Genomic DNA, 17,191 nt, shown 5'->3' with positions numbered 1-17,191 from the left:
AAGAGGCGCTTACCTTTTGAAGGGAGACCTAGTGCATATTCTTTTGATACTCCTGAACATGCATGACTGCAATTTCTCCTTCACCTCTCTACCTTTTTAGCTACAGTGTAAAAACTCCATCTCGAAAATGTGAGGGAATTTGAGACAAGGGACCCAACGTTCTCCCTCTTTAGTGACATTTGCCCAGAAATTCAGTGATGTCTGGATGTTCCTTGAGTCCTTGCTTGCATCTTAAAAACGTAAGTGTCCCTTTTATCCCTTTGCACCACAGGACAATAATCCCACTAGAGTACTATGGGTTCAAGATGGTCAGTAAGGGATATCCCAGATTGTTTTGTAATACCAGAAGAGCAGTGGCGGGTGCTATTTATCGCCGGGGGAAGTGGGGGGCAAAGGGGGGTGACGAAAAATTATTAAACAGGTACCAGGCTCCCCTAAGCCTATCACAACGCTGCAATGCAGCTTTGCCATTGACCTGAGCGCCATTGTTCGGCGTTCAGACTGGGACAGGGAGTCTGGGCATGTTCTCCACCCAGGTTGTAATGTAGTCTGGGTGGAGAACATGCAAAGTGCACATGGTGGCCGGCCAAACCTTCATGTGCACCTAGGAGAGTGCAAACCACTCCTCCTCCAGCTCCTTTGTCAGAGCCAAGCTCCGTCCCATCCCAGATGAGCAACAACGGAAAAATAAAATGATAATAACAATGAGTTATTGGATTTTAAAAAGTAATATCAAACTCCGCGACATCCAAGGATGACGGGGAAAAAGATCTTCCTCAGCCGAGGGAGATTTTGAAAGTCTATAGCTTATGGATCAATAGGAAATCAGTTGAGCCTCATACAAACCCTTAGGAAAGTTCAGTAAGTTCCAAGAGACCAGTCTCAGTTCATTAAAGACCGTAATCTGTCTGTCCATCACTGCAACACCAAAGTCACAGCAACATTATGTGAATTCAGCCGTAAAGGTTCCACTGTGCTAGCATACCGATCGGCAGCAGACTGCAGTATTACGACAGTTTGTGTTGGTCTTCAGATGTCTAAGCCGTCAGTCTCACCGCTGTAAAAGCGCCCAGTCGCGCACGCCATAACAGTTTCAAGATGTGGACAATTATACTCCAAAGGCTTCCGGGGTGACACCCCTTGATATTATCAGGAATGTCAGGCCACTCTGTCCTATTGGTGGTCTTCAACAGGATGAGGATGATTTAGTATGTGGAAAATAATACAATCTGGGAGAATTAGAATACAAGTGGCAACTTTGCTAAAAGTTCCTACAGACTGCAGACTATTCAGTTCATGAGTTCACGCTTGACAAAGAAAGCAAAATTTGAGGCCTACATGAAATTCAGCTCATTCACGATGAATTATGCTAAAACATGAATCTCGCTTTGAATAACAAAATTATTAATCTCACTAATAAATGTGTAAATAAATACATCAATCAAGTCCTAATTAATTCATGTACTTATAAGGTACTCCTACATTTCTTTTTCTCAGATATCTCTTACACATATATATGATGAGTACATCTAAATCTTCTATGCATATATGTTATTAAGGCGCACATTTTTAAAAAGTACGCTAGAGGAAAGTTTCACAAAAACAACTTTAACTAAAACCTGAGTAGCACCTACTTTTCTTTTGGCATTTTAGTGTACATGTTACAACCTGAAATAATTATTCATTTCTAACGCATGAAACGTACATTTTTGCATGTAGAATTTATTTGTTATTATTATCACATTATCAGATCATAAAATCAATATTATTAAAATTGCTAATAATTCACATGTATTAAAATAAACACCGAATATAATATAAACTTATTCTTGCATTCTGCATGCTTTTACGATGCAGTATCTGAATCAAAGTTGCATTTTGTCATTTTGCAGAACGTGATGCCTAACACACATTTGTCGTTATTTATTTATAAAGTATTGTCTTGATCGTTTTTCTCTCATTATCACAAATTTGTTAAGGGAAATCTCTGGTCTATCATATGCATTTGTCTCAGAACAATGGCGGAACATCATAGGCCTTGGGGGAGCTAGGCGTATCGTGTTGAAAAGAAAGAATGTATTCCTTTGTCATAGTAACACTAACAAGGTATTCCCATAAACGAGGCAGAAACTTTCAGTTTTGTTATTATGGTTGAGAGTGAAAATGTATCAAGGATTAGACAGCTAAGCAACAGCTAATTATATCAGGGCAGCTGGTAGTAAATGGGATACATGAGAAAGGTATTCTCTCAATTAATGGTACCTGATGAGTTTTGGGATTTACCGCCACCTTATGATCTGGTCGAAGGAATCGATTGGTTAAGGTGTGGCATTGACGCTAGGGTAACTGATGCTTAAGCCTGAATAAGAAGCTATGCCTAGTGTTGGTCAATTTGGGGGAAGGGATTCAATTGGACCATTCCCAGTCTTCCAGTTCAAACCAAACAAAGGACAACCCGCACATGATTTTCTGACAAACATGGCTTTAACTGAATTATTTTCCCATCACGTTGAAGACCACAGTTCAAGGTTTCCCAAACCAAGTTCTCCGATTTCACAACATGTTCCAAAGAGGATCTGATCTGTAGCATTTCCCAGCTCAGAGAACTGAATTCCATGGACTGGTTTTTCCTCAGGTCTTCGGTCCATAGTTGTCAGTTCTCCAGCTTGGCTGCTTCTACCGGCACAACCAGCAAGTCCTCACTGGCCAAGCATCGATGTCTCTCCCAGCTTCTGTGGCGGATTCAGTGTCACTCGCTTGTCAACACAATTGGCCCTGAGGTTTGAGCGCTTGTTACCACTATTGGTGTGAATGCATGACCACTTCAAAGCCTTTCGCAGGTCGTACGGACGACATCTGTAATTCCTTCCTCCTTATTAAGAGCCTTTTTATCTCAAAGGTCACTAGATACGTAGATCATGTCATACTGAGAGGAGTGATGTGGGTGTTCTCAGTCCCAAGTGAGAAATTATGATACATGTTCATCTTTTTAGTATAAAGTGTATTCATAAAATTTAAATAATATGAATGAGATAGTTAGGTTATTTCTCCAGCTGAACTGTGTCAAGAGGTTTAATATCAAAAGAAAGGCTATTCTAAAATAAACTGTGGTATATGTCAACACAGAATCCTATATAATGGACGTATGTTCTCTGCAGAAGTCGCATAGCCAGTATGTGGGTAGAACGTTTAATCTAAATGCAGATGTGTTGTTAAAACTTTGTGGCAATAAGATAATCTGCTGAACAGCTAAAGTTTTTTTGACTTTAATCTAAAAACTATAATTTCTGAGTATACAAAGAAAGTGAAATGTAGCAAATATATGCACTCCTATAACATTTTTTGTTGTTGTTTAATCGCATGTTAATAATTTTTTTTTCCTGTAAGTTGTTATTTATTTCATTTGTTTGCTGTCGTAATTTCTCTGTATCACATATTTATTGTCCACAATCTTTATCTGATGTATCCACTTGCAATGTAAAAACTGTACATGATTTGTTTCTTTTTCACCGTTGTTTGTGTGCAAGAGTTAATGAAGGTTAATTTAAAACAAACGTTTGTAAGTGTTTAGTACAAACTGAGCAGGTTTGAAGGAATCCAATTTAGTTGAGCCTCAGAAGTAAACATTCTGCCTCAAATTATGAAGCTCATTAACTCTGTGAATGAGGGGGTGGCAGGCGTAGAGAACTATACGCTCCACCCATCCATCTTTTAGACCTCCCCCCAGTCCTTTGAGACCTGCAAGGCAATTGAGGTCTCCAAATCTACAGGTAAACAAGCACTGGCGTTGCCAATAGGTCTCGCAGTAGGAAAGTTGGAGCTATTGGTTTTGTAAATGAAAAAGCCCTTTATGTTTTTAAAATGAAAAAGAAATAAAAGGCATTGTTATTTGCAATTGTAATGGCTCCAACTTTCCTACTGCGAGACCTATTGGCAACGTGAGTGGTGTTGCGTGTGTGAGTGGCGTTGCGTGTGTGAGTGGCGTTGCGTGTGTGAGTGGCGTTGCGTGTGTGAGTGGCGTTGCGTGTGTGAGTGGCGTTGCGTGTGTGAGTGGCGTTGCGTGTGTGAGTGGCGTAGCGTGGGTGAGTGGCGTTGCGTGGGTGAGTGGCGTTGCGTGGGTGAGTGGGGTTGCGTGGATGAGTGGGGTTGCGTGGATGAGTGGGGTTGCGTGGATGAGTGGGGTTGCGTGGATGAGTGGGGTTGCTTGGGTGAGTGGCGTTGCGTGGGTGAGTGTGGTGGTGCGTGGGTGATAGTGGGCTTGCGTGGGTGATTTCCCTTTTAATGAATATTTATTTTTTTAATAATGGAGAGCTGGCCACAGACATGTAGCCCCTAAGCACCGACCATACCCTTGTATATAACCCCCAGCAATTAAGGTTGTTGCAGGGTTAGAAACAACTCATGCAGCATAAACACAGGCAGGGCAAAACAGTGGTTTCACAGCAGAATCAGCAGTCTGAAAACCGTAGCAAGGCACAGGGTTTGGGGGACGGGCAAGCAATGAAGAGACAGGAAACAAATGAAATGGGGGAGGTGGGGGCAGGAACGATTGGAAAGCTCGCAGAGGAGGAGAGATAAAAGCTGCAAATGCAGTAATAGTGTGATAGATAGCAAATACAACTTTGCTCAGGGTACTTTATCAATATGCGAGGAACATCTTTATTGTTGTAAAAATAAACCAGTATCTTAAGTCAATGTTGGGTATGTGAGACAATGGAAACAAATTCAGCTGGCACACCGAATGGTAAATTGATTATTTTTTTTATGTGGAAAATGCACAAAATAATTTAGGCAGTAGTTTGGGACGGAAAGATGTACGACAACTCCTCAGGTAACAAACCGGTAGTGAAGTGAATATTACAGTACATTTGCTTGTGATTAAATTGTCGTATGAAAATGGATTAAAAAAAAAAGGGAGATAAACGGAGACAACACTTTACATGCAACTAGCCTTTGGAGTGAAAGAAGGTCGTTTCAGCGGTACAACACAGAGAAGAAGGGCAATAAAAATGGCAATTTTAGTTTTTAATTAAAAAAAATCACTTCATATCATAAGCAACTAAAGTTCGAACATTTTTAATTAAAAGAATAGAAAAAAAGCCATAGGGAATTCAAAATATCAGCGAGGTGATTTTAACTTTTCCAACAACTGTAGTCCGTGAACATGTGAATGTAGGTAACAAAAAAAGACAAGAGGAAAATAAAACGAAGCGAATTAACATTAACAAAGCCAATATATGTGGCTTTTGTGTAGTGCACACACATAGGGGCACATATGCTGATACAAACGTACAGAGAGCATGCACACAGGCCAACTAAACACAAGTACGCCCTTGCATGTATGCCAGCATATTATTACCACACATGCGTCAAGCACGAGGAGTGAAAGAAAAAGATAACCAAGAGCAGCACGAGGCACACAAGGCTATGGAGCGGCAGACAACAAGATGGCGTGCACCAAGGGATGCGTGGTGAAGAGCATAATAAAATGTCCATGGGGAGTACGGGGCGATGCGTGTCAGGAGTGCACTGGATTCTGCACTACTACATGTGTGGCGGATACGGGGTGTAATTTATCACTTGAGCAAGCGAGTGAAACACCTATCTGTCGTAAGCTGCAGACGAAAGGTCAGATAAAGAATGGCAGGATATTTTGCCCCTTTCAGTCCTCCACTGACCCGGACCCCACTGCCCATTAAGCATTGAAGATTATAGTTCCCGATCCCATACCTTTATTTTCACACTTCGACCACTGCCGTTTCAGGGAAAGAAAAGATCTTCTATCGATGCTCTTTTCAGTGCGCTGCTGCGTGTGTGAACGTTTTTATTTCGCGCAATGGGGCCAGGATTTCATACCAACTGTTAAGGCAACCATAGTCAAACCGATGTCAAGCAGGATTACTCTGATGAGCTAAACGTGATCGCAAATCTGCACGAAACAGAGATGCTTATTGTTCAATCCCAAATTCAACTCACTGATTTCCCGAGCAATTTAAAAAAAAAAACGCGGTCTTCCTGGTGCCACAACCTCTGGCAGAACAAGCAAAAGCCGGATGGGGGCGGGAGAGCCTGGTGGGGAGATGCGCGGAGGGAAGACGGATGGGGGTGGGAGAGCCTGGTGGGGGGGGCGGGACATCTCATTACAGCTTTGTTAATTAATGTTCTGTTGTTACTGTGAGAGCTAGACGTTCTAGTCCAATCAGTTGGCCGTGATCTGGCGAGGAGAGAGGTCACGCTCGACTATGAAGCACAATAAAGTTATCTACTTCAAAATCCATGAGTTTCAGGATAGCAATCAGGACAAAAAAGTAAAGACGAAGAGTGGCGAGAGACGGCTGACAACCACGTAAGATTTAGGAGAGTCTGTCTGCGCCTTCGTGGTATATCAAACAAAGTGCAGAGCAGTGGATAATTTAAGCTCAAAGTAATGCGAGTAATACAGCATGACGAAGGTGAAAGGCAGCGACGCGACAAGCAAAAGCCGGAATGGGGGCGGGAATGCTAGCGAGGGGAGGCAGGCAGATTAGGAGGGAAGCCGGATGGTGGCGGGAGAGCCTGGGAATGCGAGCGGCTGGGCTTGCGAGAGGCTGGGCTGCAATCAGGACAAAAAAGTAAAGACGAAGAGTGGCGAGAGACGGCTGACAACCACGTAAGATTTAGGAGGGAGGCAACGACGAGAAAGGAGGCATGGTTTAGACAGGGCGGAACTGAAGTGCTGGCGGGCAGAAAGGACGGCCATGCGAGGTGGGAGGAGATTGAGGCGTCCGCAGCTCTAGTGTGGCAGGCAGATGGCGGAGGGAAGCTGGATGGGGGCGGGAGAGCCTGGGGCGGGAATGCGAGCGAGGGGAGGCGGATTAGGAGGGAAGCCGGATGGGGGCGGGAGACTGGTGGGGGGGGCGTGCCTGTGGGAGGGTGATTGAGAAATGTTGCGGCGGATTAGGAGGGAAGCCTGATGGGGGCGGGAGAGCCTGGTGGGGGGGCGTGCCTGTGGGAGGGTGATTGAGAAATGTTGCGGCGGATTAGGAGGGAAGCCTGATGGGGGCGGGAGAGCCTGGTGGGGGGGCGTGCCTGTGGGAGGGTGATTGAGAAATGTTGCGGCGGATTAGGAGGGAAGCCTGATGGGGGCGGGAGAGCCTGGTGGGGGAGCGTGCCTGTGGGAGGGTGATTGAGAAATGTTGCCAATGCGCGTGCATGTTTAATCACGTGGTTCACGTGAACTGCATGAAAACCGCGGGGCTGAAAGCCCTTTGGTTTCATGATGTTTTCGCCACTTGAATTCTCGCTCCGCTCGATGCGCTTGCGCACATCGATAGGTCGCGAGACCTAAAAATTAGCTATGGGTGTAATCCCAGACTGAGCCATCTTCCTGGATAGGATTTCAAGACACCTTCCCAACCCAGAACTTGTCAGGGCTAGTTACAAACTGAAACCAGTATCAGCTAATTGATATCTCTTGCCCTTGTTTTCTGGCACCGTACACAACATTGATTTATCAAAATGTGCCTTCAAGTAACAATGTCATAAAACAAAGCATCACACAATGGTGTATGCAGCTCCCTTCGCCAATACTTATATGATGTCCTGTCAGGCAGATAGTGAGTACTGATGTTCTGCTCATCACAAAATATGGCTAAACTCTCTAAACAAGACCCTCAGTACTCCGGTCTCCCCTGGGCATCATGTGTTTTCCCATCTTTGACTTGGGTCTTGGCACACCTCCTGAAGGATGGAGTCTGTTCCACGATGTGAATCCCTGCTTGTCAGCCTGGGAGGAGGGGATATGTTTCTCCTTGTACTTGGTCAGGCTTCTCTACTTCCTGGAACAGAAACTTTTTCTTTTGAGAATCTAATTCTGGTGCTACCCCTCCCCTCTAGCACTCTCCCCTGAAGTCCTTCCTCCTCAATGCACTATGGGATTCACACTTCTCTGCTCTCTTCCCTGGTAACAAGTAGACTCTCTCCTTTGGATTCGAAAGTTGGCTATCCCAGGCAGGACTGATTCGGCTCAATCAGAGGTTTCCCCTGCAGTATGAAATCCCTATCCTAATCTCAATTCCACCTCAATTGACACCTCAGGCAATGGAAGCGTGGATGTGGTTGTGTTTTACATGCAGCGGCCGGTTGGAGAAAGTGTGATTCCTTTTCTGGGTCTGCGGTCTAGCTCTTCTTCAGAGTGTTGCCTTGGATTCTTTACTAGAAGGTTTAAGCTCAAGCCATTGTTCAGTCTCTCATGTCTCCTTTCGCCCTGATCATATTCTCTCTCTTTCTCATAATTTGAATAACTTGGCAGTCTTTATTGGATCTCTGTTTTGTCCCTTTCTTTCATACATGTGTCTTTGATGTCTCTTTTATATGTTTTTGATTCTCTCCTCTCTTTACTCTATTTGTCTCTCATCTGTTTCCTCTTATTCTCTCATATATGTCCCTCACATCTCTTTTGTCTCTGCTTCTGTCGCTGATACATATTTGAGACCCGTCTTCCAGCTCTCTTATCTCACTTTATCTCATATCTGTGTCTTAGTGGTCTCTCTTCCATTCCATTTTTTCTCTTTCTTATTTGTGTCTCTGAGGTCCTTCATCTTCGTTTTCTTTCTTCCTTCTGCAGGTCTTTGAGGTCTCTTAATTACCTCTGAAACTCTTCTGTCTTATCTCCTTTCCAACATTACCTCTGTATTGTTCACTCTCTATTTATGTCTTCCTTTTAACATTCATTATTACTTGTCTCCAGGTTTGTGAATGAGGAGGGTGGGTATGAAGATGGCAGAGACGGCTCTTGGGCGAGGCTGGGTAATTCTCCCTGCCACAGTTCAGCCACAGCAGGTGTCTGCATGGCTACACTGAGAATACAAGCTGTTGGTGGAGACGCTGGTCCCAACATTAAAATTGTAAAGAGTATAACATTTCTTCTGCTACACACACCTTCGAGCTAGTACGCGGTCTTTTAACCCCTTGCGTGCTGGTGACGGAACCGTTCCGTCTCGAGCTTCGGGTGGGCTGTGCTGGTGACGGAACGGTTCCGTCACGGTCCGCTCGCCGCGCCTGCGTGGCGCGAATTCCGTGCCTGCGCTGAATGTTCTATTAAGCAGGCGTTCCGTCACAAGCACAGCCCACCCGAGGCTCGTGACGGAGCGGTTCCGTCACGAGTACGGGAGCACCGCGCGGCCCCCCCTCCCCCTTAGCACTGTGGCGGAATAGCCGCCGCAGCTAAGGGGTTAAATGTAAATGTACAGGAATTTATATAGCGCAAATCACAGAGCGGTTTCTAAGCGCTTGCTTATGGAACCCGTCCTGGTATTCCCCTGTGAGATAACCCCGGCAGGGTATCCGCAAGGTGAAAGCCAGGCATCCCGCCGCGAGGGGCCGTTGTGGAGATTAAGCAAGCAATTGCCCAGAGTCGCAGAGTGTGAACCCGTGAATCGAATGGGCACCGGAGCGAGAATTGTCGAGTCCATGGACATTTTTGGGACTCAAGACCCCGCCGAGCCGGGAATTGAACCCTGGTCTCGGGCTGACCTCTGCTTCCAGGTCTGCCTCCTCTAACCAGTGAGCCACACTTCTCCAGGAAGGAAAACACACACACACCTGCAATAGCCATTACCCTTATGACATACACTATAGTGGCCATTTTAGGCTCATGTCTCACAGGCACTCAGTAATTTCAGATATTTGTGTTTTAGAGCTGTGTGACGATTTTGCAAAGCTTACATTTTATTGCCGGCCATGTATTCATTTGTTTGTTTATTATTATTTTTTTTTTAGAACACAAAGGTCGTGCTTCTGGAGGACTTGGGTTCACATTTTGGATTAAGGGCACAGGTAAACCTGTAAATTTAGGCCAAACAAAACTCTGGGTGGTGCAGTTTTCATTTATTTATTTGCTGGTTGTTTTTTACGGATATCCTTCCAATCACCTTCATCCTGTGCTCCTTCGGAGGTTTGAGACTGCCCCTGCTACTCCTTCCCCCGCTCTTTTATTCTGTCCCCTTGCCTCTATTTTGGCACATGATTTTACTTTTCATGTTAATGTTTACATGCTTACAAATTATTAGTTTTGCTCTAAAAGATTTCCTTTCCCCACAATTCTGCACGCCTTATTCGCACTACATGTTCTATGTTTTTCTTCTCCTGCACTCACGTTTATTTTGTAATAATTAATTTATTTCACGATTGCACTTCACCTACCTACTCCTTTCCTTGTTTTAGATGTAATAGAACCCTCGTAACAGTAGGGAGAGTTGATGGTAGTCCATATGCATTACTCTCTGGAGTTGAGGTTTCTAACTATTACTGTCAGGAGGTTAATATGGCCCTTGTGTTAGTGGTGCCTGTGGAATGGCCTGTGCAGAGAGGCTGCATGGCCATGGAGTGTGAGCATCGATAAAAACATGGCTGAAGTATTGGGTCAGTATATTGGCCAAGTTATATGTCATGAGTGCAGTATCTTTTAGAGCTTCAGGTCATTGAGATATTGGAGGACGGTGCTCTTTGAAGAATAGAAGAGAAGGGTTGCAAATGTTTGGGCGCTGCCAAAGAAAGTTTGAATGGTGACCTATTCTTTCTTAATGAAGAGGTTTCCAAGGCCAGTTATTTTCTGGAAAGTGCACGGGTGGCAGCCGAGAGTGTACTTTTTCTTTAGTTATTTTACAGGTTTTCAAGCGGAAGGTATTGCATGTCAAGAAATACCTTTTCCAGATGTGCCCTTCGTCGCCTGGCAGCCAGTCACGCGCTGGTTAAGCTCAAGTAATGTGGTTGAATCCTGGTTTTCAGAGGGAGGCCTTTGAGCTGTGCAATAACTGCAATCAGGAGATATTATACTTCTGTTTGGGAGGACGTTGGTGCTAGAAGCAAAGTCTTAGTTCTTTTGTGAAATACATTTGAAGTGATAGTTTCAATTGAAAAAAATAATCCTGTGAATTTGTTCAGCTGATATTTTGCTGCCATACAAGTAAACTTTGATGGTGAACTTTGATAACATACCTCTGAGAGCCTTTATTTTCACTATATGGAATTGTTTTGGTGATGAAGCCAGAAGGCTATTCCCCAGGGTGGTTGTTTTCATGATGAGCTTAGACAGTTGAGTTGCTATGTAGCGGTTGATGGCCTTCGCCAACAATGAAGCAGCCGGTGAGAGAACCATAGTCATCGAGGTCTCTGTCTTTTGCAAAGTTTTCTGTCCCCAGAGATGACTTCTCTATCTTGTTTACCAGCTGTTAAGGAAACCATTTTATTTTAAAGACGTTTAAGAGTAAGATTCTATGGGGTTCTGTATGTAGCTCTTGGGTTCTATAGTGCCCGTTATATTTTGGAGAGTTCAGGCTACAAAGAGTGTGTTGTTACTTTGGAAAGTTGCCTAGCGCAGTAGAGTTGATCTAGTAGTAGGAGTCTCGCTAGACTCTTAAAAATGGTGGCGGCGCCTCTCTTCTTAGCGCACCATCGATTCACCCCCATTCAGGCACCTCTAGTTTGAAGTACCTTTAGGAACCTAATCAAGATCATTAGGAAAAGAAGTGTTTGTTTCTAGTTACTGTTTACAACCGAGGTGGTGGGAATCGTTAGAGAGTGGGTGCCCGTACCAGAAAGCAGGTGTGATTTGCGGATGTATATTATATGTTTTGTTCGTGCATGCCTTTGAGTATCCTGCATTGGTTAATAAGTTACATTATCATTTTTAATCTTCTTGATTCAACAGGACGCTATTAACAGGATACAGGACCTGCTCGCTGATGGTACATTAACAGGTATGTAGGGTATAACTAGACTGACGACTTTGGTGCTGGAGACCAGGGTTCGATCCTCGGGTCACGTCCACATCCTGTGATTCTGGGCAAATCATTTAATCTCCCGGTGCCTGAATGTGTAATGTAAATACGGTGCTCATGTAAAGCGCTCCAATACCTTTGGGTCGAGTTCGCGCTATATGAATACGCAACAACAACAAATATATATATATATATATATATATATAACGAAAAACCATTAGAATGGAAAACCCAAGGGATATCCGCAGATGATGCCCTAGAATCTGACAATGACCGGTCAGGGACCCCACCGAGGTGATTAGGATGGTGACATGATTAGTAGGATCATGAAAGATTCAACAGCGCGCATAGTACAGCAGAAAGGTGCAGAACGTATGCTTTGGTTTGTTTACTGCTGCATCCCACACATTTCTTACATCATAAAGTTCACGGGTGGTAACAAGACAGTGTGTGTTTCAAATAATGTGAAGTAAAACAGCACAAAACATTATACTGTGTGCCATTGATGTTCAGGGTAAGGCCGGGTTCACTGTGATGCTTCATGTTAGAGGATGTGGTATTTAAAGTTCTTTGTGAGTGTACCAGATCTTGTGTTCTAGATGGGAAGTGAAGAGTTGTTGAGAAGATAATGGATACGTTTGAGAGTCCTAATCCAGGTAGTGGTAACTGTGTTTGTGCCTTGTTAAATGTCAGGGATGACGTGCAGGGTAGGAGAATCCTGGACACTTCAAGCAATAAGGGCAGGCACCTGTGAAAAGCCAGGGTTATGGATTGAGAGCCACAATAATTGAGAATGATGGAAAGAATGGAATGGCCATTGGAAATAGCATGTATGACATTAAAATTCTTTTTAAAGTATGTATTGTAGAGCAGTGATTGTTTGGTATCGCTTCTGACATAGAATACTGCTCAAATGTTAGAGCAGGTGAGGCCCACAACATTTTATGATACGTTGAGGAGTGAGAGGACAAGACAAAACACCATGAGACTTCAATCTTTGGGAGGGAACAGCTTTACCAGGGGTGCAATCATGCCTATGTTGTTTTTGAGTTTCTCTTTTTGATTGAAAATCTCAAGCAGGGGGGGGGGTTTCAGTTGATCTACTACTGTTGACCCGCTATGAGGTGTTTCATTTTGAACTAGCTTACCCGTCGCGCGTTGCTGCGATCTCAGAAGAAAGGAAATTTAAGGAAACTTGTTATGATAACATTCAATTTACATTGTGTCATTTTTATTTAAACTTATTAATTTTAATATGAAAAACATTTTAAAGTGTTTGAATTCTGTTTATTTATTAGAGTGCTTGTGGATACACGATATATTTTGTTTTTCCGTCTGGTGCGTACAGGAATAAAGCAGAAGGTTTTCCGACGCGTGAGCTGGCCACATACAGTTGTCCATGTGAGAAGCACAGATTCTCCAAATTTAGGCCACACACTTGCAGCGATTGTCCTTGTGCTTTGTTGATGGTCATTGCAAAAGCGAGTTGCACCGTAAACATTCAGTATTGGAAAGATTATGAGGGCCCTGGGGGGCCGGTGGACGATATTTAACTTTTTTTTTTTTGCCAGAAACCTTTGCAGGAGTGTACTCAACAACTTCCCAAAGTTTTATGGCGATCGGGTGAATAGTGTAGTAATGCATAAAGGACAAACAGACATACTTTCGTTTTTATATATATATAGATTAGAAGTGGCACGGGCCGCTCTCCAGGCAGCAGACTCATGGGTTAGGGTCACAGGCGCTGGATGTAGTCACTGGTCTGAACCAGAGAGAAGGGGTCCATGCTGTGAGGTATGATGGCTGATGGCCAAGGGCTTGGTGTCATGGAGGGGGTGAAGGTACGAGATTTGACTCGTTGGTGCAGGAGTGTGACTCATGGTAATGGAGCCGCAGGAGGGTTTGAGACATGAGGAGTGGGGTCTGAGACTCTTTAATCCACTGTGGGTCTTACCATGCAGGCGAGAGGCATATCAGGTGAAAATTCAGCCATCAGATTCGAGGAGACAGTCCACCTTACACGCTGCAGACTGGTTCCCTATATGTAAATAATGTAATATGTTAACGTTAACCAGATTTTGAATTGAACTTGTCATGCATACCAGGAGGGTGATGTTCTAATTGTTACATGCTTGGCTCACTGACCCATGTCTTTGCAGGCGTCATTGATGACCGAGGGAAGTTCATCTACATCACACCCGAGGAGCTGACTGCAGTGGCTCAGTTCATCCGGCAGAGAGGCCGAGTCTCCATCACCGAGCTGGCCCAAGCAAGCAACAGCCTGATCAACCTCAAGCCTGATATCCGAGCGGAGACGCAGCCGGTGGCATGAACATGGACTGGTCCAATCAAACGCATAGCGGGCAAATCCATGCAACTCAATATGTCCTGATTGGAAGCGCAAGGTCTCTGCCAATCTGCGAATCTGTGCATCATTGACGCATTCCCTTGAAAGGCGCTTCTTTATGTACTATATTTATAAATAAGACTGGAGGGAAACATAATAAATTGGTTGGACCCAAAATGTGCACAATTTCCCAGTTTCCTTTAGCTAGTGAATCACGTACATTTACTATCGTAATAAATACAATAAGGAGCACAGAGGGAAAAACCGGGCCCAGGTCGCCCTCCACTCAAACAGTCATGCAAACATTGATGACCTGGTCCGCTTAGGCAGTGTTTAATGCTTCCTCAACAAATGTACAACGTGTTGCAATCATTTACAACTATCCCCCCTTTCTTAAAGGTCTATGGGGTAGAGTGTACACCGTTACCATGCCAAGTTTAAAAAGCCTCCATCCCTTCTAGGACAGTTGTGATTAACAGACAACAGACAATAATGTGTGCTGTGAAAAAATGGTGAGAAAGCAAGATGACCCCTCACGGGCGAACCACCAACGGGGAACCTAGTAGGTACTCACCAGTGTAGCCCTGTTCTCATCATCGGCAGTCATCAAGCTTTAAAAGAAATGTGTCCCAACCACATAAATGTGTAAATGCAATTAAAGTGCAGTGGAAAACAGTGTACAACACTCAACAAACAAAACGAACAGTGAAATGCGAAAAGATAGGAAGCTGCACGTGATTGCGACTTTTATTCTGTTTCTTCGGGCAGCCTATCTATTTAAAAAGCAGGGTGTGGCTATTAATTATTTAACCACAAACCACACTGTGCATCCTTGACGCATTGCCTTAAAAGGCGCTTCTTTACATGCTACATTCATAAATAAGACTGGAAGAAAACATAATAAATTGGTTGGACCCAAAATGTGCACAATTTCCCAGTTTCTTTTAGCTAGTGAATCACGTACATTTACTACCACAATAGAAAATGTTATTCATGTTACTTAGATTTTACCATCCCGCTGTCAGCAGGCTGTCGTAGCCTGCTATGCAGCAGCCATCAAAATGATAAAACTTCACAACAATGGAGGAACATGAAGCATATAAAAGATCATATTATCCTTCTACCTAGGGTTGGAGGCGAGTGGAGTACTATGGATGCGGGAGACCCAAGTCCTTATGTGTGACTTCTACCTTAAATGTTTTTATTCTCATGTACTTCCTTACCCTCATGCACCTTAAATATATAATTGCTAACAAATAATTTGCCAACCTTTTTAGGTCGCAGTTACAGGCAATTCTAACTCTCTATTGGCCAGACCTGTTGTTTTCGGCGTACATATAAGGGGTTTTGGGTAAGCCTCTTCATCGTGATTGGGTGACTTCCTTCCCTATTCAAGTGCATGACCTGTCCAGGAGCATTTCTGCCTTAGGGTTCTGATTGGTTGACCAGCATCCTGCCATTGCTGACCTTGCTTGCATTCGGTAGCAATTTTCTTTTCTTTCTTTCTACACTTTGTGCTTCTCCTACCTGCAAGTGTCATCCTCCCTGCCTATCCAACTCAATGTACATGTTGCCTCCTTTATGGGAGCAATTCATTCACCATTTTTCATCTTTTTTTTTTTTTTTGTAATAGCTCAGTTTACCGATCTTGGGTTGCTTGTGTTCTGGTTTAGGGAGCCTCTGGCCTGACAGTTCGGGCTAAAATCTTCCTAGTGGAGCAGGGTCAAGACTAATTTTTATTTGATTGGGTCCAAACGGAGGTGACAAGGTGTGCAAGATAATGATGGATTGGGATGCTGCCTGAGTAATTACCAGTAGCCTAGATCAATTAAAGCCCCCTTCCATCAATGGTTGTACATTTCACTATGACGTCCTAAGTGCGACAGGTGTGCCCAGATGTGGGTCCCATGCTCAATAGGCCACAGGAGCCAAGCTACACGCGACTGGAGAGCCTCAATCAGTGCAAAAACGGTCCTGAGCCGCTTGTGTTCCAGTTCAGGGAGTACCTGGCCTGGCAGTTTAGGTTGGATTTTTCTTATTGAAGCAGGGTCAAGACTAGTTTGTATTCGGCTGGATCCAGGCTCTGGGCATGGTGGGCGAAAAAAAAAGATGGGTTAGGATGCTGCCCAGAGTAATTACTAGTGGCTAAGATTAATTCACATATTCTATCCGTTACCTATTTTTATACTTATCGAGCTGTCAAATTCACCACCTCTGGTGACTCTTTGTTAATCAACAGGCACGCCACCATCGAACTGGAGAAATTCTAAAAAGAAAAAAACAAGGCCTTCTCTATTTAATCAATTAGGATCAAAAACAGCATTCATGTACCCATGAAACCACCCCAACCATCAGGACATTTTAATAAAGAACTGAAGACGAACAATGTTAAATTACACTATATCTCAATCCTATTGCAGATGACCTCCACTCTGAGAGTGCAGCTTTTCCTCCACTCACCCAGTGACTGTATCTTTATCTTTCACCCTGTACAATGCTCCACTTTCTCTTTTTCTAGGTCTGTTCACTCCAAATACCACATATAGACATACATAAACCCATCAATTATGTTCTAGTACACTAATTTCTGCAGCACAAATGTTGTTAACTAAAATCAATTAACAGAGTGCAAAAATGTTAGAGGGGAAATTTGTCGCGTGTAATCTCTCACCAAAATGTACCTACCACCTTTTACCTACTAGTTACTTTATTCACAACTATATATTATAGGATGACAATTCAAATTTTTAAATCCCTACTGCATCTTTTTCTTCCTCTTTTTGCTTTGCCGCAAACTGGAAATACGTTCTTCAATACATTTACACTGCAAATGGGTATATAGATTCATGCTTTTTCATAAAATAAAGTCTCGGTTCAACTGTTCCTCCACTTACTCCAATGCTTTAATGTGACAAATACGTTTTATGCACACATGATCTGTTCAGTTGGATACACAGAATATCTGATTTGTGTCACAGTTCTGTTGCCTAATTTAATCTGCGATTATAATTTAAAGTTTGCATTATAGAGTTTGCGTTTATTTTCTCAACAGTCCAATGGTGTAACGAAACTTGAGGGGACCCCC

General features: G+C 43.6%; 1 protein-coding gene across 3 annotated transcripts in view; it reads left to right on the top strand.

Moving 5' to 3' along the window:
- DDRGK1 (DDRGK domain containing 1) overlaps positions 1-16,989 on the top strand; it is a 186,063-nt gene extending 169,074 nt beyond the window's left edge. For 2 of the 3 annotated variants that reach the window (XM_086964293.1, XM_086964295.1), the window contains 3 exons: positions 9,760-9,816; positions 11,690-11,738; positions 13,919-16,989. In XM_086964293.1, coding sequence (XP_086820419.1) covers positions 9,760-9,816; positions 11,690-11,738; positions 13,919-14,091 — 279 coding nt within the window. In that variant the 3' untranslated portion in view covers positions 14,092-16,989. The remainder of the gene's footprint in view (positions 1-9,759; positions 9,817-11,689; positions 11,739-13,918) is intronic. The other variant, XM_086964294.1, reaches the window with a different exon arrangement.
- The last annotated feature ends 202 nt before the right edge of the window (positions 16,990-17,191 follow it).

Source organism: Lissotriton vulgaris, chromosome 3_2, assembly GCF_964263255.1.
Source record: "Lissotriton vulgaris chromosome 3_2, aLisVul1.2, whole genome shotgun sequence".
NCBI lineage: Eukaryota > Metazoa > Chordata > Amphibia > Caudata > Salamandridae > Lissotriton > Lissotriton vulgaris.
Note: the sequence above shows the minus strand (reverse complement) of the source record. Positions and strands in the feature narration are given on the sequence as shown.